Source organism: Xenopus tropicalis, chromosome 9 (genome assembly GCF_000004195.4).
Source record: "Xenopus tropicalis strain Nigerian chromosome 9, UCB_Xtro_10.0, whole genome shotgun sequence".
Classification (NCBI taxonomy): Eukaryota; Metazoa; Chordata; class Amphibia; order Anura; family Pipidae; genus Xenopus; species Xenopus tropicalis.
Window position 1 is genome coordinate 24,339,376 of NC_030685.2, and position 23,975 is coordinate 24,363,350.

The following is a 23,975-nucleotide window of genomic DNA, read 5'->3' on the forward strand; positions in this document are numbered from 1 at the left end:
ATGGACTGGAGCCCAAAACTGCACTGCATACTAACGGTATGGAATTAACAACTTGATGGTCTTTGGTCTTTTTTAACCCAACTTAACTATCTAACAAGATGAAAAAGGTGCTTATAACAATTAGGATCCTTACTTTTATAGAAGAAGAGTACAAGCCGTCCAAAGTACTTGCGGATGTAGATGAGCCCTATGGTTCTCTACATCAGGGATCCCCAACTTTTTTTGCTTGTGTAAAAAGTGTTGGGGAGCCACACTAGCATGAAAAAAGTTCTTTGGGGATGCCAATTAAGGCCTGTGATTGGCTATTTGGCAGCCCAAGTCGACTACTAGTCTGCAGGAGGCTCTCCTTGGAGTAAAACTGGTTCTCTATGCTTCCAAGCCTGAAATGTAAAAATGGGCAGCTACTTTGGGGCCACTGGGAGCAACACCAAAGGGGGAGGTGAGCAACATGTTGCTCCCGAGCAACTGGCCAGAGATGAGTTCTTTAGAATAGATAAAGGCCAAGAAATTTGGAAGTAAGATTGCTTGTTGACAGCTTCTGACAAACTTTTAAAAATATGTTGGTCTGTTACCATAAAGGCTTTAACAGAACTCTTTATTGTATGTTGCGAGGCCACTTAATATCTTCATAACGCACAGACAACTGCATTCAGATATTCAAACAATAGTCTAAAAATATCACTGCCAGGCGTATGATGTTTGTTGATAGTTGGGACCTGGATGTCTCTTTTTAACCTTTTGTCTTATTTATTTTGATGTCCTTTTCCCGTAAAACAAGCGATTGATTTTTTTTAATGCTGAAATCAATGTTTGTGAAATCTGCACATATCAGATGATGGGGTACTGGTACAAGGGTCGTGGCTCATGTAGCAATTTTAGGCTTTTGCACACCCCTTTTTATAAAATGCATCATCGAAATTTCAAAAATACATGTAAAACATAAGAATATTAATAGAGCAAGTTAAAGACAGGACTAATTAAATGAATAGGTTGCTTTGATGAAACATATAGCATTTAGTTATGAGTGTATATACCCATTGGGGTATATAGTGGGTTGGAGTGGTAGTAGATAACTTCTGCTTTTGCCAAATCTTAATAAGTATTAAGTTAATAAGTTACCCGTATAACTTAATCAAAATTGCAACCATTCCATGGAATTAAAATGTCAGGGACCTTCAGTCCTTGCTATTTACTTACTTGTTCAGCTGATGTTTTTGTTTGTTTAAGAAGAAATACGCTTTGTGCCATGATAGGCATCTGCTTTAGAGCCAAGACGATTTATGCAATGATCTCTTCTCTTGTAAAATTTCTCTATTCTGTGGCACAGTTTGAATACCACACTAGTAGGAAATGTATTCAATTTAACTTTGACTATCTATTTTCATTTCTTAATTTATAAAGGACTGTGACTTTCATTTCAACTAAAGCATCACTGAAATGACATTCAATGTAGGAAACCCCATTACTCTCTGTGGGCAGATTTAGAAGTTTTGTGTGGAGAAGGCACCAGAGGTCCAGGCCCCAACAGGCTTTCTTGAAGTCAAGAGATGAAAAATCTTGGGACAGGCAGCAGACAGCCATGAAAGAGTTTAATGTCAAAGAGAAGGTAAAGAACAGGGAGATGCAGCAATGGAGGTTGGAAATGAGCAAAAGGGACCTTACACTGCAAGGGTAGAAATGCAGATAGTAAGTAAAGATGGAGACAGGCTTCAATGCTCTTTTCATCTCCTCTAATCTAGTGCTCTATTTCCTTTCTTCAGTACCCCATTCACAAGCAGGTTGTCAGTGCTGGGGGGAATCTCAGATTCCCATAGACTTCTAAATGAACTCATTAGCTGCATTGGAATTAATGGGCATTTTATCGCTGTGTTTTTTTCTCACACCAAATGCACTGGAGTCAACGGCCATTTTTTTCTCCTGTTTTTTTTTTTTTTTTGCGTCAATGGGTTATTTTTCCCCAACTAAGCAAAACACATAGAGAAAGTCTAGCCCAGATTTACAAAAATGTTTGCCACTCGCAAAATGTCACAACAAATCTGTATCAGGCAAAAAAAATGCTTATTCATAACAATAAACAGCTCTTCATTTGATAGCTTGCTATAACTTGATATATTTCATCCGATTCATCTGTTTGTTTAAAAGAGTTTATTTCATTTTCAAAACAAAGAAATGGTTACATTGTCACTGATACAAAAAAATAAACATATAAGGGGTTCAAAGTGCTAAAAACAAGGGTTTTTATGCAGTAGGTTTTAAAATGGGCATAGACTGTAGCCCAGAGTACTGCCATCATATGTGAAGGACTGTGCCCTATCATCCACAACCTCTGAACATAAAGAGCCAACTTATTTATTTTATGAAGCCTCACCTACACCCAGGGTCTCCAACAGACACCTTGGGGGCCCGTACAACTTATTTAAACAGGGCCCCCATAAACACAAGCACACAGTACCAACATTTTGGCCACGCCCCCTTGTGTGTGCAGATCATTTAAACAGTTCCATTGATTAATGTGCTAATAAGACATTCAGTTTATAGGGGGTCAGTGGAGTTTGCCCTAAGTTTAATCCCTTCCTACCTCCCTGCTCTGTGCTGTCAATGCTTGAGTTTATGTTAGTTTTTGTATAAATTACATAACTTGCGTAGGTTTAGGGGCCCAATGATCTTGATGTGGGGTTTTTTTTCCCAATTACCAGATATAAACTGCACTTCATGCCTGTATAGCACACTAATTGCTGTTTCAATAACAAATATCAGTGCAAAGTCTGATCATTCGATGCACAGCATGTGTTATACAAACTAAGCTTTTGCCAAAAACAGGAGAGCAGATATGAGAAGAACCCATGGAGCCTGTGTGCCTGGGATGAAAAAAATAAAATACCAATATCAATGCAGGATTAACAATAATTAGTAGTATATAGATTTAAATCATGTGCCTACAGTTACCAATCAGATATTTTGTTTGAAACAGAAGGCCAATAAATGTTTGTTACTATGGGGTTTGAGAACTGGAGCAAGTTTTGTACTTTGCATTAACTAAACAGCTATCAATCAGATATTTTATTTAAAACAGCAGGCCAGTAAATGCTGCTTGCTAATGGGTTACTATGGGTTTTGAGAACCGGTTTTGTACTTTAAATTGCATTATCCAATTGGAATTTAAGATTCAGACACAGCAAGAGAGCCAGCTTGGAGGTCTCTTCACTTGTCATTACCTCTTCACCTCTTGTATCGGTTATTGGTTGCTTTATATGTTACTCTGTATGTCCAATGTATGAAACCCACTTATTGTACAGCGCTGCGGGATATGTTGGCGCTTTATAAATAAATGTTAATATTAATGATAATTATCACAACAGTGTGCACATTTATTGACATCTTAGTGACGTCTCTGTGTGAGAAGTGATTCACTTAACCACAACAGAATTCTACACAATAAGGTCTATTCCTGAACTAACTGAAGATACATTTTACTGTCAGTCTGTTGATGTCTTTTGACTCAAAAGAATAAAACCTTCCCAGTTCCAGTGTTATAGTAGGAACCTTAGGGATCAGATTCTGACACCAAAGAAGTGGATTAGGAAATAAGAATTATCACTTCAGTTAGATGGCTGCTAACTAGGTGTGAGAGCCATGCAGGGGCGGGCCAAGCCGACCGGGCGCCCTAGGCAACCCGGTCGGCCACCTCGCCCCTGCACCTTCCTCATTCGCGCCCCCCCCTTTGGCGCACATGCGCAGATGAACGCGCAGGGGGGCGGGGTTCGCGTTGCGATTCGATGGATCATTGCCCCCACCGCGTAAGGACAAGCGGCGGAGGCAATGACTAAAGAGAGCAGACTAGAGTTAGGCAGGAGAGGCTGCCTGGCGCCCCCCAATTGTTGCGCCCTAGGCAGCTGCCTCTTCTGCCTACCCCTAGTTCCGGCCCTGGAGCCATGGACCTACATTACAACTCCAGATCAGTGTGAATGGGGCTAAAAAGTCCACATTTTCATTTTTCTGTATCAAGCTGGTACGCTGATATGTAGGCCAAAGTAGAAACTTATGTTCTGTTCAGTTCTTTATGCATCAACCCACTTGAGGGCAATCCTACTGCTCAAATGGTAAAAAGAGTACAGTATGTCTCTTCTTTTCATGAATATGCCCCCAAAACTGTTTGTATCTCATCCGAAGTATTCTACCTTCTGGTGGAAAAAGGTTTTCTCAAGAAGAATTTAGTGTTTCCTTTCTATTATAATGATGGGTTCCAATATTAGTTTCCCATAGACTATCACTACATAGTAACATATGTTGTCCGACAAGTTCAACTTTTTGTGTCTAAGTGACCTGCCAGCTGCTACATGATCCATAGGAAGGGAAAAAAAACCCTTCTGAAGCCTCCTGAATTTGTCTCCAGGATGGAAAAATTCCTTCCTGACTCCAAGATGGCAATCAGACCAGCCCCTGTATCCACTTGTACTAAATGATATTTTCAGCAGCCCTGTATTTCTACACTTGCTAAAAGACATCTACAACTCCTTTTGGAAGCTATCTAATGTATCTACCAAAGCCCAATACCAAGAGAACCTATTTTTAACAGGTTGAGGTTATCCTGCACATTAGGGGGAGGGTTTAGATACTGATTTGGAATCTGCCTAAATGGGGGTATTTTCTTTAAAAAAAAATTTGGATTTATAATGTCAGAAAAATCCTTGCATTATTTGACAACATTAAACTTTGCCTTCCTCTGGATCAACTAGAAGTTACAACTAGAGGTTACATATAGGCATTATGGTTGAACATGATGGATGTATGTCTTTTTTCAACCTAACTTACTATGTTACTATGTATGTTGTATAGTTTGTCTGTGTCATACCAGACTGGTTTAAAATATAAGGTACTAAAAATGCTTACCATCTGCACCAGATTTCGGGGGATCTATATCAAAGAAAGAATAATATTAGGCATCATGTATGAAAGTATGTTTTTGTTTTGTTTTTAAAGCTTTTTTAAAGGTATCATCACATTTTCAACATGGAATCAGTCTTATTTTATTATTTAAACACTACTTAACTTAAAACTTTTTAAAACACTGATATAACATACCAATATGATTAATATATATGATGAATGTGATGTATATATTATCTCAGGGCAGGGGACTAGCACCCCAGATTCTGTAAATGATCAAGACTTTACCATACTGTGATTCAACCATTTTAGTCCCTCCTGGGGACCTTTATCAAGATCCACAGAATCTGGAGTGCTGGCCCCCTGCTTTAATATACCTAATAATCTATATATATATATTTTATTTTTATATTTTTTTTTTTAAACATACCTTGACGTTTAATTGGACCCAATTTCAAGGAATAGTTTTCTTGATCAGGGCCACTAAGAGACCTAATTCCAGAGCAGACCTAAAAATAATAATATTTGAATGAGTGTATTTACATGACAGTTTAGCACACACATTTGAGGCATAACAGACTGTTGCTATTGTTGTGCATATAAATCTGTGAATATATTTAAAGGAGCCACGTAGAGCCTTCGTCAACAGTACTTGGATTATGAGGGCTTGTTGTGAAAATGCATTATGTTTCTAATTTCAGCTACAATTTCAGAACCCCTTGGTTCTTCAGAGCAAATATGGGAGGAAGGCAGTTACTCAAACTTCCCTTCCCAATGAAACCCCCGCCCATGCTGGACATAAGCATAGATTGCCCGTTTAGGAAAATATCCTTAAGGTTACTCATATTGGTGGGGTTTTTTTCAACCCATTTATGTGATTTCTAGGAAAAACAGAAAAGGAAGCCTTACGTGTTTCGTACCAATAGGAGCCTATGATTAAGTACCCTATTGGTACGAAACGCGTAAGGCTTTCTTTTCTGTTTTTTTTTATATATGGATTAAAAAAAATGTATACATTTTTACCTACGACTTGGCTGCTATTTGACATTTTTTTGGGAACCCGGAGTGCCTGCCAGCATTTTCTCCTATGTGTTATTTCCATAATGGCTCCCTAAGCTGAAGGTCTGGGGCATGAGCACCTGGACCCATCTCTACGAAGGGTAAGATTTCCATACTACCAGCTACAACTGTGAAAACCCTTTATGATGTTTATGATTTCTAGGAACACTGATAGGCTATTATTATATAAATGAAAGGAAAACTATAACTAGCAAGTTGTATAAGAATGGCTTTTATATCCATATAATGGAAAATTCTTACTGGGAAGATATGAGGGAGTTTATTACCTTCAATTATATTTTGGCTTAAAAAGCCACAAAGCAAAAGAAAGTACATTGCATGGAAGGCATCACGTGAATAGCTCGCTAAAGTCATCAGTTTAGTCTTAATGGGCTTCTGTACTGAATGACCATTTGGTATAAAAAAACTGTCACTCCATTCATATATCACAATGCTGACATCAATGAATGCACAGGTGAGTTGGGCATTAATCAATGTAGTTTAATAACTACATCAGAATGGAGGCTGAGCCTTCCAGCATTATCTAGAGATCCCCAATTCTACTTCCAGTCTTGGATATAATGGCCCTATCTCAGTCCACTGAATTGTACTCACGGGTGCGCAGGATCCAGTCTTCAGATCACACAGGTATATCTGACAGTACATGTACACAAGGTCGTAACCACCAACAAATTTAAACATCTGCACAGAAAAGCGGCCTTTGCTAGAGACTCCATTTTCCATTACAGTTATAGATGAATCCTGTTTGTTGGGACAGCTGCATAACAAAAAAATAAATACAAAAGGCACTTTTGGTTTTGTTTGAATTCCTATCCCGAATCTTTTTTGGTGTAGGCGTATGAATGCAAAACAAAGACATCACCTTCCCACTGAAACATTTTAGTGACTGTCAAACATCATAAGCAAAACTAAAACCAAGCATAACTTAGGGCTTGTATATCGGTAGAAGCTGTAGCTTTAAGGATCATAGGAAAACTAACTGGAGGCACCACCAGAGGTTAAAGGGAGCCTCAGCAGGCAGCTTGGGCAGAGAATATCCAGAGAAGCAGGGAGGAAGGTGACCCTGCTGATACCTCAAGTTCCATTGCCTATGTCCATAGACGGATTAGCTACCAGCCAAGCTGCAGGATACCCAGGAGGTAGCCAACACCACAGTTAAGAGTGTCAGCAGTACAGAGTTGTCTGTCATTTTTAGTGAGAGGGCCTTCAGTGAATATATCACCTTTGGCAGGATATTGTCAGAGCTTTGAGCATATGAACACTTACGGATCTCACAGGAATAGATCTTGTGCTTGCACCCGCCACATGGGAAAATCTGCCTACTTTTACTTTTGCAAAATTACCTGTGGGTTAATAAGAGTTCTTGGGAAGGGACTTTGAGTTTAAACCAATCATCATGTCTTTAAATTGCCCCTCTGAGGTTAATGAGGGGACTGATAAGTTAAACAGGCTGTGCTGGTCAATGAGTTAGCCCAGTGGTCCCCAACCAGTGGCTCATGAGCAACATGTTGCTCTCCAACCCCTTGGATGTTGCTCCCAGTGGCCTTCAAACAGGTGCTTATTTTTGAATTATTGGATTGGGGGCAAGTTTTGGTTGCAAAAAAAACAGATGTACTGCCAAACAGACCCTCCTGTAAGCTTCCAGTCCATACAGGGGCTTCCAAATAGCCAATCTTAGCCCTTATTTGGCTCCTCCATGAACTTTTATGGTGCTTGTGTTGCTCCCCATGTCTTCTTACATTTTAATGTGGCTCACAGGTAAAAAAAGGTTGGGGATCCCTGAGTTAGCCTGTACTATTAGTGTTAGCCAGACAGGACCCATGTGTCCCCATTTAAAGGTTTTGTACTGTTGCATTAGATGGCCATTGGTTTATCATTTTTGATATACAGGTATGGGACCCGTTATCCAGAATGCTCGGGACCTGGGGTATTCCAGATAAGGGGTCTTTCCGTAATTCGGATCGCCTACCTTAAGTCTAATTAAAAAATGATTTAAACAGTAATTACTGTAAATCCAATAGGATTGTTTTGGCTCCAATAAGGATTTATTATATCTTAGTTGGGATCAAGTACAAGGTACTGTTTTATTATTACAGAGAAAAGGGAATCATTTTTAAAAATGTGAATTATTTGATTACAATGGAGTCTATGGGAGATGGCCTTTCTGTAATTCGGAACTTTCTGGATAATGGGTTTCCGGATAAGGGGTCCGATACCTGCATAAGTTAAATGTTATCTCATTTATTTATATTGGTGTTTGTATTTCTGGTTGGACCCTCTGACCCCATTAGGGAAGGGCACTGGGCATAAAAGTGGCAGGTTTACCATTTTCTAACTAATAACATGAAGTAATCCTTTGTTTTTCAGGTAAAGGCCTGGAGTTGATTGAAGCATAACCCTGCTTTGAACAAAATGTCCAACAGAGCATTATATCAGTTTTTTCCAATGAGATTTTCCAGCTGGATCACGATTTCTGTGCATGTTCCTCTATCATATTTATTTGCCTGTATAAATCTGTTTCCATGTTTGATAAACATGTTTAGGTGTGATCAAGCGGTTCCAATCATTGTTTCTAGCATGGGATTATAAAACAGTCACTAGTGGTGACCTACTAGGTTCATTGCCTTGTTTAGCACAAGTGTATAATAATACTTCTTCAGTCTTCATTCATTTGCCCATATAACTCTGCATCTTAAAGCACTACATTTGTCAGATCATAAAAAGGGCATCATTATATTCCTGAAAATGACAACCAACCTTACCTGTTCTGAATAATATAGTATTTTATAGGATCATCAGCATTGCTTGATGGAGTAGCGTAGCAGTTCCCCATCACCACAGCATACTGAGATACATCAAGACCATCAAGAAATACCCCGATATAAAGAAGAGAGCTGGATGATAATATGACTTCTGCTCCCTCATATACAGAAAGGTAATTATTGTCTTTGTAAAGAGCCATGTATGCTTTGAATTGTCCTGTTCCTCCAATGCTGATATTTGTTGAGCTACAAGTATAAAACAACATGGTGTTCAGATGTTACTATCTATTGATCTCAGACACTACATAATAAATAACAAGCGTGTCATATTTTCTCATCAAATGGTTTCAATACCATATCCATACGCGTTTATCTTTTTATTTGGCAATATGACTAGATACTAACACCCTGGGTCTATATGTTGGTTTTGAACTCAAGGTAGGGGCAAACGGTAATTACAATAGACATAAATATTCTGCAGTCTAAAGCTAGAAGGATATTGAGCAAAGAAAAGGAGTGAAGGTTAAGTAAATGGTGGAAATTGTTGGCATGGGTGTTGTGGGGCAAAGCTCTATGATCTCTGTGCCTCAAGTTATGCTGCTGTTCTTCAGATATTCATTATTAAACAGAACATATAATTTAGATAATTTGCAACTATGTTGTCCTAGAAAAAATGAGCTCTAATGCCTAAGGGGCAGGTTTGGTAAAGGTATGGTGGTTTAGGCAGTTCTGAGCCAAGAGCCAGCCTACATGTATATAGTTGCATATTAGATTCTGTATTTACTGGGTATTTAAAGCAATCCGCACCATATTGTTTGAGTGTGAACTTGGTTTCCTTCAAAAAACAATGTAGAGATCATGTATTTGCTTCAACACATGAATATACTATAAATTAATATAGCAGGATCTGAGGTATGAATGTAAGACTCAGAACTTTAAACTAACCTTATTTTTTGAGAAATCGGAGGAAATGCTTATACTATACTTAACATCTGAGGATGCTGGGAGTTAGAAATACAGCTGAAGAGTGATAAAGGGGATTACTCTGAGTTACATCATTTTTTTGTCTCCGAGATTTTGGTCTCCCTTTTCCTTACAGGCCTAGGACCCTGGATATTTAACTCTAGTCCAGCCCTATGCATAAACCTGAGGTCAAGATGAATGGTAAGTGGGCAAATATGTGCAGAATTGTGTTTAATACAGGAGAATGCCACTGACTGTAGAATCTATGGCCCTGACACTCAAGTTACAGGGTGCTGGCAACATGGAAATCCCTCTTTGGCTGGCACACAAACAGTTAAAAACCCCATTTATTTGTTAATTAAAAAATACACATGAAAATACATACCTGACAAAAGGATGCAAGGCTGTGCTGAGACTGACTAACATATTGACCTGGTATGTACATGACAGTTTTACAATCAGCTCCTCGTTCCTTATGATGAGGTCCCCCGATTCCATGGAAAGGTCCAATACATTTATATAAGTAACATGAGTGTCATTTCTCTACAAACATAAATATAAAGTGCAAAAAATGAAGCATTGGCATTAAATGTTTAGTAAAGTACAGTGAGGTTAGAATATGGGCAATAATCCTGAGATGGAGCAGGTATGCAAGTGCTAAATCTACTTTTTATCATTAAGGCAATAGCACTGATAAGATGTAAAAATCACATCATTTTTAGTTAATTACACTTATTTTAATGAAATGAATACTCAGCATCTATATGAGTTTCTGTTATGCATGTTAATTGCATAGGGGTTGCATCCATTAAAGGCCATAAAAGCTGGAGGGGTCGAGTCGGGAGATTTTATTGGTCAATGACTGACGGGCTTAATGTATTGGGCTCAACAATAGAGAATACAAATCACGTACTATTAACTGCATCCCACATCCCACGTCCATTTGGAGAGGCGACAGGACAGAAATGGTGTTTGTAGCACTATCTTCCTGATAAAGAAAGCACTTGCTGTTTTTCAGATTAATACTTTGGATATTAATGTTCAGTGTTTTCAGCTGGCATTTATGAAATGTCGCTCTTATAGCGCGATTCTCACATGTCAATGTAGGGCGAATCTCTGAAAGAGCTAGAAACACAGAGATTATATTAGTATTGTTTATAATCCTATGCTGTATAAAACAAGAGTGATGGCATTGTCAGCCTTTGGTGCCATAAATGTTGCCCACCCAAATGTACCCAAATCATCTGGTAAAAAAGTTCTGATTCATAAACAGATTCAGCTCTAATTTGGCTGTTTGTTTAATACAGAGTTTCTTTATGTATAAGAAGTTTTGGTGCCCAACAAGATTTACCATGAAGATTAAGCATGTTGTATTAGGTATATTAGGTATATACCTCCTTACAAGACTGATCATGTAATTAATAAAGGTGTGGTGAGAAAGGCAAAGATTGTTTCAATGTGTTAAACAAACCCCCTCTCTTTAGGAAGGCTGTCATATATGGATATGTATAGCAGGTCCATAATAGTGGACCTTTTATGAGTGTTAGATAATATTTACTTGTGGCAAGACTAGTGATGAGCGAATCTGTCCCGTTTCGCCGAAAAATTTGCCAATGGCGAAACGCGGAAATTTGCCGCGAATCCATGCCTGGCGAAACATTTCGCCCATCACTAGGCAAGACTAATTCTTTTCACATAATGAAGGATATAGATGCAATGGGTGCAGAGGTTTCAACCACACCAGGGTCTCAACAAAGGGCAACTTGATACAAAGATTTAGAACTTTCACAACTAACGAAAAGCGAAAATCTGCTATTTAAATGGGTCAATGCACATTGAATATCCGTGGGTTGAGGGATATATGAGCATAAAATCAACCACCATTGTTGTTTGGAAGGAAGAACAAGAGGACTCTGTACTTCATTTTGCACCAGGACAAGCCTTCAGGACAGTTGCTGACTATAGGCAACAATTTCCATTCCAGTGAGCACAAGCAGTGTGGCTAACAATACCATCTCAGAGTTGTGGATGAGGCCCACATAAGAGTATGTGTATCACATCTCATTTCAGGTACACATGCATAATCTCCTCCCTAACAACTATAACCTCAATTGGAATGGTCATATGGAGTTCAGGTACACAACTCTCTGACAGTCATACACCTCCTTACAAGCAACTATGACTGCCATTGAGGGCCATAATTATTTGAAAGGGGACTCTGTACCTCATTTTGCACTAGGGCCAATCCCATAACTTCATCCCTTATGATGATCCCTCAGAAGGGACAGAATTATCACTAATGATAAGTGAAACTGCCCGGTTTTGCAGTGCTGAAGAAACTGCAAAACCTTGAAAAATGTGGAAACTTCTGACAAATCCATTAGAGTTTCTTCTTGCACCAAATGCATTGGCGTTAATGGGCATTTTTTTCTCACGTCTTTTTCTTGCTCCGAATGCACTGGAGCTTTTCCTAATGTTTTTTCTTGTGCCAAATGCATTGGGGCAATGGGTGGTTTTCCCGTGCAAAAAAACCCACATTTTTCCAAAACAAAAATCCATGGGGGAATCAGGTGGAAAAATTTGCTCTTCCCTAACATCAGGATCTTGCCACAAAAAATGCAAATCCTAAAAGGTGCAAGAAGCAGTCTGCAAATATCACCTTTATTCTCTTCTCAGTTCATCCTATTCATGGGCCTTGTAAATTATTGCTACATTATTATCAGCATTAAGACCTATACCCACCATGATGTTCCACTGTAATCCATTAGTACTTACCAGACACTTTATATTCATCTTTGCATTGACATTGGTATGTTCCATTTATAAATCTCTTCACTTCATCTGCTGCACATGTGGAGTAGTCACTGACTGTGGATGGATCTGATAAGATTTAAAACAGAATACGAGAGAGATAAAAGACATTTGCAAAGTTGTTCTCAGCTACTAGAAATGGTGTAGGAGGCTATTCTTTTGATTCGAGGATTGATCCATAAAAATCTCTTTAAAGTAACAGTAAAACAAACTTGCGGCACGCTTACCTGTACAATAAGTCAGGTGGCAGACTGGGGTTCTATTGAGTTTGTAGACATGGTATCCACCAGTACAAGCCTTAATAAGGACAGTTGTTGACCATAAGCAACAATTTCCACTCCAGTGAGCACAAGCAGTGCGGCTAACAATGCCATCTGAGACCAATGGATGGGACCCAGTTATCCACATAGGAGCATGTGTGTCACATCTTAGTTCTGGTACACAACTCTCCGACATGCGTACACCTCCAGCACCCACAAAGCGGTACCATCCCACTTTATCTGTATCACAATTGTATCGTGTTAAATAGGTATTATTTGTGCTCCTCCAAGGCTCATCGAGCACAGTATTATATAAACACGGGTCAGAACAAGAGTACGACACGTTCTTAATACATTCCATTCCTTTTCCACACACACCTGCTGAACACTCATCAACTGAACAAATGAACCCATTGCCAAAATAGCCAGCTGGGCACACACACGAATATGAGCCAGCACTATTTATGCATGATGCCAAAGCACTGCAGTTGTTAAGGTCTGGACGGGAACACTCATCAATATCAACACAAGTGTTTGCCAGAGTTTTTTTGTAGCCAGGCCTGCAGTCACAAATATAAGAGCCAAAGGTATTTTTGCATATTCCAGAGGAACAGTTGTTGGACCAGGAGTAGGCACATTCGTCGACATCTGAGCATGTGAAGCCATCTCCAATGAACCCATCCTTGCACAAGCATTGCAGGATTCCAAGAGCTTCTTCACATGATGCATTAGTATGGCAATCGGAGCAACGTGCTGCGGCTATAAAGATGCAAAGGCATATAATTACTAGTACACAACAATACAACAGTTTGTATAAGTAGTTATATAAATTATGTCATCATAGCTTTTACTTTCCAAACCAAATGGATTGGTCTGCTTTTGTAATAGCAACATCTTGTTCCACAGCAGCACACACAATGTTTAAGACACATCCTTCTAAAGAACCCTACACCTATCTGTGCAATAATATTCCTGTTAAAGCTTCTATTATAGTTTTTTAGTATTAGGGTAAAGAGACACTTCCCAAAGTTTAGCTGGCAATGTGCAGATATTATACTAGGAGTGTGTTCTGATCTAATGTGAAACTGGGTTTTGTAGCTACTTTAATACAGGCAAGTGTATTGTCCTCTGTTGTTAGCCATTTTGGCCTTATAAGAGGCTTGCTGTAGTCTTGCTCTTGGGCAAATAAAGCCTGAAAGAAAACACTGTAGCTCTGATACATAGGACTGCTGTCACTACTCTTTGATAGTTAATAAACAACTGATGAAAAATACTCACATGATATGTTAGAAGCTGAAATGAAAAAAGAATAATGAAATCATTAGAACAACACACAGTGATGATAAAAATGACATGAAATTAACAATGAGTACATAGATATATATTAAAACTAGATATGTATTTCACATGTTGACATGTTCAGTGGGAAACCTAATGTTCACGTGCAAAAGCTTTTGGCACAAAATGTAAACATGATGTGAAAAAATGTATTTGTAGCTATGTAAGCCAACCTTTATGTACTGATATACTGAGCTGGAACCTTTAATAAAATTTTGACAATAGAACCTCACTCTGAATGCTTTCAAAGTAATGGGTGGCATCTAGACATCCCCTGAAATGAACCCTAGACTGTGTATCATTTAGGGATGCACCGAATCCCGGTGTTTTTTTAAGGATTCCGTTTCGGGCGGATCTGTGGTCCCGGGCAAACCGCATCCGAACCCTAATTAGCATAAATGAGCATATGCTAATTAGAATTCCAAAAGGGTTAAATGGGCAGTGGAAAAAATTGTTTTAACCCCTTCCGATCCTAATCAGCATATGCTAATTAGGATTTGGATCCAGTTCGGGATGCGGCCGAATCCTGCTAGGTGGGTTTGGGGGTTCATCCGAACCCAAAAAAGTGGGTTCGGTACATCCCTAGTATCATTTAGATATGCAAGCTAGGAACACCAGGGCCCACAAGGTGCAGTAGAGCCCTGAACGTACCACCTGCCTATAGTAGGCATTAAGTTCAAGATTCCCCTGCAAACAAAAGCCTGTACATTTCAAGGAAACATACTACCCTAAGAAGCAATGTTCTTCTGAAAACTATGGAGCATCCATCGCCCAATGAGTTGTAAAATGAACCAAAATCCTAATCTTCTTCCAGAAAGCACAGGCTGGCAAAGTGTCTGATGTTTCTGAATCTGATCCCCAACCAGTGGCTCGGGGGCAACATGTTGCTCACCAACCCCTTGGATGTTGCTCTCAGTGCCTCCAAACCAGGGAGTTATTTTTGATTTCCTCACTTAGTGGCAAATTTTGGTTGAATAAAAACAAGATTTACTGCCAAATAAAGCCCCTGTAAGCTGATAGTGTGCATAGAGGCTGCCTAATAGCCAATCTTAGCCCTTATTTGGCTCCTCCATGAACTTTTATGATGCTTGTGTTTCTCTCCAAGGCTTTTTACATTTGATTATCTATGTTTGTTCTCTTCCCTAACCCCCCTCAAACCTTATTATTATATTGAGAACTTTAATTTTAGTGCAAAGAAAAGCCAATAAAAATAAAGTGAACAAAGATGTGTGTATCCTTATCTGTTAATTACTATTAATTAGATGCTATACTGTACCTGTAAATCCCTCTACTCGAACTGAATGTGGCCCGCCTGCGTATATGTTATACATCCAAATTCCTTTCCCAGGATACTTCACAACATACATGGATCCCCACATTTCGGACACAATGTTTTTTAAAGGAACATCAACAGCTAGTTGGGGAAAAAATAAATTAAAAAAATATAATTGTACATAAAATGACGATACTGTATTTTTAACTTTTCTATGGGAAATGTAATTTTTATTACTACAAAAAAGCAAACTTTTCTTCCCTCTATTGTGCTTTTCCCTCTTGAAACTTAAATTAGTTTTAAATTAGTGCCTTATGGATGTTTCAGATTTCCCTGGAAAACCTATGGCAAGGAAATGTGGGACTTTTCTTGCATTCCATGCAATTATTGCGAAAGCAAATGACAGCAAACCGTGTAATTCTGACCTGACCTGCATTTTGGTGTGATATTCAGAACAGTATTGGAAAACACAGTAGTAAAAGTCTAGAAATCTTACACTAGCCTAAGCATGCAGAGGGACAGCTGTGGTGGGTGGATTCCTGTCCTGAAATATTGGTATTATCTAAGGCCTTGATATCACACAGGAGACAATTAGCAGTGGACCAAAACTGTTTTTCTTTACTCCAGTGCTGTTCATGTTAGGGGCAGAAAGGTGTGTGAAAGGCTCTGGGCCCTTCATTGATCTACCACAGTCCTTTCCCAGTCTGCTCCTGTGTCCTAATCCAGGCATCCATGACCCTCTCTGTTGTGTGCCAGCCATCACTAAACGGCACTAAGTACCTCTGGTTCTCTCTTCTAACCTGACTACTGTACACTGTGAATTCACCACAGGGTCTCTAATCCCACTAAACTCCTCATTGGGGCCTGGGCTGCCGACTTGTTAGCCTGATTAATCTGTCACTTCCATGGTGAGCTCCACTCTCCTCTATCCTGTCATTAGCTAGACCTGCAGCAGTAACTGCAAGTGGTACATAGGCAAAAGAGACTCTTCCTCTGTGCTGTACCTCGTATATAGGCACTAAGCCTTTGGTCCTCCCCCTACTGTTCTAAAGTATGAGCTACTCTTCATTATTTACAATTTATTTTACCTTCTTACAAGGTTATTACAAAGTGCAGCACTGTCATCTATAAGTCAGATAACATATAACTGTTTAGAGTGGAGGACATCTCAAAGTGATAGCTCCCATGCCTAATATAAGCATTTTATTAACTTTTTCTGATCCTGAATCTAAACTTATAAAATAAAAACACCAGAATAGCTAAAGTGAATCTCTAAAAATGCTGTTATGAAACCACTTGTATGTTGGTAGTGATGTAAGACAAAATAAAAATTAAGAAACTAGCACTTTTTGTGTTAGGAGCAGCTAAACTGCAGGAAAACTGTTAGATATATTAATATAAAGCCCTATGTATAGTGTAGCAATAGCAAGTCCAGTTATGGTGTAGGATGTACTCACAGCCTGGCCCAAGAACTCGTATAGAGTAAACAGATCCATCTGTTGTTATTATCAATGAGGAGAAGTTACTTTGAACAGGAAAACTGTCTGAGTGATTTCCAGCACTATATTCTCCAGAAAACACTTGAACAGAGCTGTTAGCAGGTCTTGAGAGAGTAAAGTCCAAATAATTAAAGGCCTTGACAAAAAATAAAATATGTAATTACATTAGTAAAATATATAACTCAGTTAAATAGAGCACATGAAGCTTATTGGCATTGACGTTACTAGCAATCAATAAGAGAAGTAACAGTATTAGCAAAAATTACAAGTGTTGCAGAATATCGTGAGATTGTGGCCAAATACAACCCCCATCTCCAGCAGCCTTTAGTTTTATTGTATTGTAAATAGGCACTTTTTGAAGCAAAGAAATACTGCAATTATTGTTTTAATGCAGTAATCAAGAAGGCAAACGGTACAAAAAATGGGAATTGATTACTTCACAGGCAAAGACTAATCCCAAAAAGCATTTTAGAAGTGATAAAATGTGAAAATAATGTATTCATAAGGGACTACGATTTCATCCTGGCAATTACAGGACCATAACTTACATTAGGAATCACATTCAAGTTATGTTTTAAAAAAAGTAAATAGTAAGAAGGAAATTGGACAATGGGATTGCAGTAAGATTCTGTCCAAACATTGTTACAGTGCTGCATATAAAAGGGCTTTCCAAACTAAGTTCTATTGGGTCCTTGCATTTTTCATGAACACACATTGGAGATGGATGGGATGATTCATCTTCCTCTGGATTAAATAAATACAGGTATCGGACCCCTTATCCGGAAACCCATTATCCAGAAAGCTCCGAATTACGGAAAACCTGTCTCCCATAGACTCCATTTTAATCAAATAATTAGGATTTTTAAAATTGATTTCCTTTTTCTCTGTAATAATAAAACAGTACCTGTATTTGATCTCAACTAAGATATAATTAATCCTTATTGGATGCAAACTAATCCTATTGGATTTAATTAATGTTTTATTGATTTTTTAGTAGACTTAAGGTATGAAGATCCAAATTACGGAAAGACCCCTTATCCGGAATACCCTTGGTCCCGAGCATTCAGGATAACAGGTCCTATACCTGTATTACAATGTTTCACTTCTTCTTGAAATGTGTGTTTACAAACCAATGGGATCTGTAAAATAAAATCCCCACATCTTTGTCTCCTGTGAAGCTCAGTTGTCTCCTGGTTGTTCTTGTAAAAGCTACATAAAGTTTATAATCTGACCCCATTTTAACAGTGTCCGCAAAATCTACAAAATATACTGATTGCTTTCTACTACGAGCATTAATATGTCTATGTGCTGACCAGGTAGTATGGATGTATCAGACCATTATGAAAAACTGAATATTGATCACTATTGTGTTTCTAAATGTGGTTACTAAAGTTGGTCTATGTGTCACTGATGCAGGAGCGGTTATAGTTAGTGATGAGTGAATCTGTCCCGTTTTCCTTCTGTGAAAAACTCGCAAAACAACAGTAAAATTAGCAAAACGGAGAAAAATCTACGAAACGCGTTTGTCGGCACAACTTTTTTGTCGCGTGCGTGTCAGTTTTGATGCAACCGCTTCCATTTTTATGCGACCATGCCCAATTTGTCACGGCCATGCCTATTTTGACGCGCCCGCAATTTAGTGATGACAACCCGTTCCTGGGACATTCTACATTGTGCATCCCTTCCTGCTACCTTATAGCTACACCTTTTCTATAGTGTAAACGCTATAATAGACACATGTGATTCCATGTTGTACCAAATGTGATTCCATGTTGTACACCCTATTTCTATCTGCATGTATATTTAATATTTATATTTAAAGAGTAGCAGCAAGGGAACCAGCTGCTTAAGTTTTTTTGTTAATAGGTCACATTAAGTAGTGAGGAAAGTAGTAGTCTAATCTCTTACCAGAGTTAAAAAAACAAAACAAAAAAAAAGAAATTGGAAATGTAAAGCAATTTTAAAAAAAGTTGTTGTAGTAAGATATTTGAGAATGATCATTTTGTAGATGATTTTAGGGTGGGAGAATACCCTTAAATGTGTTTTGTTGTGTGTTCCAGTAATGCCCCTTGATATAAACCATGTACTGTGGAATATGCAATAGAAAAGGCAGAACATCCATGTTTATTTACTTTTAAACCACCAAAATGGGTTACTACTTACCTTGCCCAAATCAGAAAGGCTAATTTGGAAAACATGTCCAAAACTCAGTTTTGCAAGCTCTCTATATATAAGAAACTGGGGGTCATTCAAATCTAAGCAAAGTCCAGTGATCAAGAAAAATATCTGGGGTAAAAAACGGAGAAGGAAATTATTAATAAATTGCATTAGCTATTTTGTATTCATCTTTAAAAATCTGTACAGCACTGGCAGGCTCAAAGCAACCCTACTCTTCCTACTCGCCATAAGATCGGTACTAAGTACAGGGCTATACCCAACAATGCCTCCAAAGTTGTGTGTCTAAATGACATCCAGGTTGGGGCATAGTTAGACTGCAAAAGGAGGGATGACTATGTGCCTCCCCACATAATTACAGCTTTGCTGACCATGGGCAGTGCTGTCTTCATAGGGAAATCATTGTTTTTCACGCTCCTATAGGTGCCGATGGTGTGCATGCACATTTTTTCTAATCTATACCTTCCCCCAGTGTCTATAAATGAGCCCTTAAGCTTTAGAAGAAGCTAAGTTCACTTAAGTCCACTGACAGGTTGCTCAGGGCTTCCATGTAATATAAATCATTAGCTTAATGAATCAGCTTTTAGGTTGAATTGAGCTAGAATTCCATACCTGAGAATTTGTCGTGTTTATAAGGGAACGCACATTGTTTACAATTGTAATGTTATTGTAATCTTTTGCTGATGCATCGGTTAGCACTAAAATGAAAGAGTTGGGTGGAGATCTCTGGAGAGCCAGTTCAAGTCCACTCATTGCCAGCTCGGGACAGTCATCGCCTCCATAAGCCACCAGGCTGTTGAAGAAATCTCCAAACATGGATTTGGAATTTGTGACTCTCACAGGACCCACAGCTGAAAAACACAGTAATACGGTTTATTATCTGCAGCTTTCTTTGTTTGACTTGAGATGAGGTTGAGATGAGGTTTTTTGATCACTGTAGAGCAACAATGCTATGGAATGTTTATGCCCCTTTGAGGATACAAATATGATGGTGCTGGACAATATCATGGGACTTGCAGTCCAGCACAATTTCAGTAAGGTATGGATGGGCAATGGTGTAAAAATTCCCTTTAGCCCGCAAGAGAACAATACAGGATTACTTTCAGAATAAGCCATTAAATATGTAAAAAAAAGTGTCTTGGGGGTTATGGCGGATACCAGATACCAGGGGAACCAAAAAAACTTTGAATAACTAATAATTACACATCCTAATGGAATCACAAACATTTGAATAAAAAAAAATTCACCATCCAAAACCTGTAGAGATTACTGATGATAAATTAGCCTCTCTGGATTCATCTGAATCTGATTCCTGCAAAAAGATCTAAGAATCATCCAAATCCCAAATTGAAAACAGAATATTCATAGATTAACATTTGGCACAATGGCAGCTGGTCATATAGTGTTATTATTGCCCCCAAAAACACATTTTTGTGTATTAATTGGAGAAATTGGCTTCTTCTCAAAAACACCTGAGCCATAATCTAGAGGAGCATTGTTCTACACAGTGTTGGACTGAAACCCCAGGGGCCCACCAGAAAACCTTAGACCATGGACCCACTCTCCAAAATATGTTTCCTCCTTTCCTCACTCAACGTCTTTATTCTCCTATTATTTTTAATTACATGCTGGCATCTATACTTCTTTCTCTTTGTTCCCATTCAGAAATAGCAAATGACCATGAAACAGGCCAAATGGTTATGAGCAAGAGGGCCCACTGACCCCTGCGCCCACTTGGAGTTTTCCTGGTATCCCTGTGGGCCAGTCCGACACTGGTTCTACGTAACATATATATATATATAGCGTTATAAAGTATTTAACGAAAGAAATATGTTTAATGCCTCCAGCAATGATCTTATGATTAGTGAACAGGAAACTGGATGCATAAAGAAGGGGAGGAAACTCACTGGAGCAATGACCCTAAAGACCTGGGGAAAAGTGTTGCTTTTAGAATTCAACAGGGATGTACAGTAGGAGTCTATTCCAACAACTGGCTGGAGCAACACTGCAAGCTGAAGACCAGCCAACCTTTACAGTAATTGTATCATTATTAATAAAAATGGACATTACACAAGCATTTGAGTACACAATTATATTTAAAAATATATTATCTATATGGGGTAAAATTATAAGATGCGGTTAACATTAAGCAGTTCTTGGAGTCCTACTTGGATCATTGAATTCCACCATGGTATATTGCCGCACACCACAAGGAAACCTTGCATATACACGATCAAGGAGCCATCCATTGGCCAGTTTTAGTTGTTGAAGATCATCAGACATAGAACCAGTAGTGTCCACCAAGTAGGTCAGGGATGAAGATTCTTATAAAACAAGGGAACACAAAGAAAGAAAAAGAAGTTAAAATTTACAATTTACTTGGCACATTTTATTTATATTAAGGTGCATGCAACTAATGTTATACTTTGTCTTGTGGTGTGAACTTAAAATGGGTCTTAAAGACTGAAGCCTACAACAGAGACCTTCCTCGCACACCCTTAACTCTCCAAGATGAATTAAGCGCCGGGTGCTCACTGCCAGAGGGATCGGCACCCTCCAAAAGTCCAGAATTGTCAAGTAATGCAATGGCACTCAAGGCTACAAACGGGACAAGCCCTTAAATTCAAACTTTATTGCGGTAGTGCCACTACCACAATAAAGTTTGCACTACCGCAATAAAGTTTGAATTTAAGGGCTTGTCCCGTTTGTAGCCTTGAGTGCCATTGCATTACTTGACAATTCTTAAAGACTGAAGGACTTATTCACAAAGCAAATGCAGCGTGCAAGATGCCCACAATGCAGTATTTCCCAGAATACTAGTATCATTTGGATGCCAACAAAGTAGTGTGCTCTGGATGAGTTGAGGGGCCAGGATGAGTTCTTGAACAAGCATAGTATCCAAGGCTATTGTGATACTAATATCTACCGTTAGTATTAGCGGTTGTATATATAGTTTATGTATGTGAGTGTATAGATTGGTAAGTATAGGTTGTGTGTGCTGGGTTTACTTGGAAGGGTTGAACTTGATGGACTCTGGTCTTTTTTCAACCCTATGTAACTATGTAACTTGTGTGCAATAAATTAGCATCCTCATTGGTAAAGTCAATGTGGGTGCAAAATGAATCAGGCACGAAATTCAGGGTGCAGTGTAATTTCAGACACAACTCATCTTGTTTTTACCCATCATGCAGTGATTTTCCCACCGTTCCATCAAAACTGCAGACCAAGCAGACGTCCATCTTGTGCAATTGTACCTGGTGCATCAAAAGGCATGCAATTGTGCTTGTGTTCTGCCAACTCTAAAGCCACTCACCATCAATATGATATATTCAAGGTTCATATCTGCTGCACCTACTGACCCAGACCAAGTGGGGACCCTGCAATTACGACCTACTCCTGGATCAATGGGTCACTTGCATGCAATTCACTGGGACTAATTTGGTGGGCAGAATTGTGATAGTTGGAAATACTCACAAGTGCAAGAGTGTGTTTGTGTAGGCGCAATGAATGGCATCAATACAAGCAAAAACTGCAAAATGGACCCTTTTGAGCATACAGTTAGATATATAGATAATTCCAGGGTTTCCTTGTATTATGTACTTTGCACCAAGCTATACTAGGGTACAGTCGGTGGAACTATCATATAGAATTATCATATAGGTGCATACAGGTAGCAAGGACCATTATAGACGCAGGTACCTGGGAACAGCATTTTGAAAGATGAAATTTTATGCATATCTTTTGCACTTTGCACAATTAATGACTATTAATAACCAGATATTATAACAAAAACACCACAATAGTGTAGTATGTTTGGTGCTTTTCATAACATCTGGCCATTAACAATTTACACTTCTCTACTGACTGTAATGTACTTCTTAACATTGATAAGCCCATGCCATACCTTGCTGTGATGTGCAATTTGTTTTTGCAGGAATTTCGCTGTAGTTGTAAATGGAAGCTGTGAAATAAAAAGTAAAACTGTTATTGCGCAAATGGTAAGTCAATCTTGACATAGCCTCAGTATAGCAATACCAGGCATATCTCTCATGTCTCCCATCTAGCCATCTATCATTTTGTCTATTATCAATCTGTCTAATTATATTTATCTATTGATCATACACCTCTCTCTTTCTCTCTTGTCCATGACCTAATGTCTCCAGTTCCCACCTACACTTCATAATATAGTAACAATTAGGGGCTGATTTACTAACCCACGAATCCGACCCGAATTGGAAAAGTTCCGACTTGAAAACGAACATTTTGCGAAAAGTTGCGCATTTTTTGCGTAAGTTTTAACGCTACGAAAAATGCGCAACTTTTTACGCAACTTTCGTAATGGATACGAAAACTCGCGTTTTTACGCAAAAATCGTATTGGTAATGAAAAATTCGTAAAGAATCCGAAAAAATCGCAAAACATACGAAAAAATCGCAAAATACCGATCATTACGAAAAAAACGCAATCGGACTCCATTCGACCCGTTCGTGGGTAAGTAAATCAGCCCCTTAGTGTAGTAATCTAAGGGTAATCTAAGTACTTGCAATTCAGTAGGCTACATACCTGAGCTCCACTTGGCTGTGGTGGAAACAGTGATGGGAACGATCCCTCCACAGCAAGGTATGAGAGCCAGCAGTAAGAGCAAAGGCATGATGGTTGGTCTTTGCTCTGAAATGAAATATTATTGTTGAAATGTTCTCTATCAATGTGACACAAACCCCTTTGAAGAACTCACTTCAGATGGGCTTAAATATCCTCACAGTTTTGTTTGCCCTCCCTTTGCCTTGTTTTCATTAAAAGGAGGTATTCCTTAGGGTGTTCATTGACAAATATATCACCAGGAAAAAATAAAATGCACCTGTTTCCTTGTTCTCCTGTTGCATGGCAGGGTGGTCAATTTCATTCTATTATATTTTGGGCTGTGCCA

The 23,975-nt window shown here is 38.7% G+C and overlaps 1 protein-coding gene across 1 annotated transcript; it reads right to left on the reverse strand.

The window, feature by feature from the left end:
- Window positions 1-2,126: 2,126 nt before the first annotated feature.
- Window positions 2,127-23,754, reverse strand: umod.3 (uromodulin (uromucoid, Tamm-Horsfall glycoprotein), gene 3). The gene is made up of 17 exons (XM_031893707.1): window positions 23,612-23,754; window positions 22,953-23,009; window positions 21,217-21,372; window positions 19,661-19,899; window positions 19,037-19,159; window positions 16,832-17,009; window positions 15,378-15,515; window positions 14,042-14,056; window positions 12,731-13,522; window positions 12,468-12,572; window positions 10,606-10,817; window positions 10,078-10,235; window positions 8,730-8,975; window positions 6,562-6,724; window positions 5,318-5,396; window positions 4,891-4,914; window positions 2,127-2,858 (listed from the first exon to the last, which is right to left on the reverse strand). The coding sequence occupies exons 1-17, from the start codon at window positions 23,697-23,699 to the stop codon at window positions 2,800-2,802; spliced, it is 2,832 nt and encodes a 943-aa protein (XP_031749567.1). The 5' UTR covers window positions 23,700-23,754; the 3' UTR covers window positions 2,127-2,799.
- Between the last annotated feature and the right edge of the window lie 221 nt (window positions 23,755-23,975).

Coding starts and splice junctions, on each gene's coding strand:
- umod.3 (XM_031893707.1), bottom strand. CDS start 23,699: ATGCCTTTGCTCTTACTGCTGGCTCTCATACCTTGCTGTGGAGGGATC. Junction 21,373..22,952: donor AAATTGCACATCACAGCAAG/GTATGGCATGGG, acceptor TTGTTTTATAAG/AATCTTCATCCCTGACCTAC. Junction 8,976..10,077: donor GCCTTGCATCCTTTTGTCAG/GTATGTATTTTC, acceptor TTATACTTGTAG/CTCAACAAATATCAGCATTG.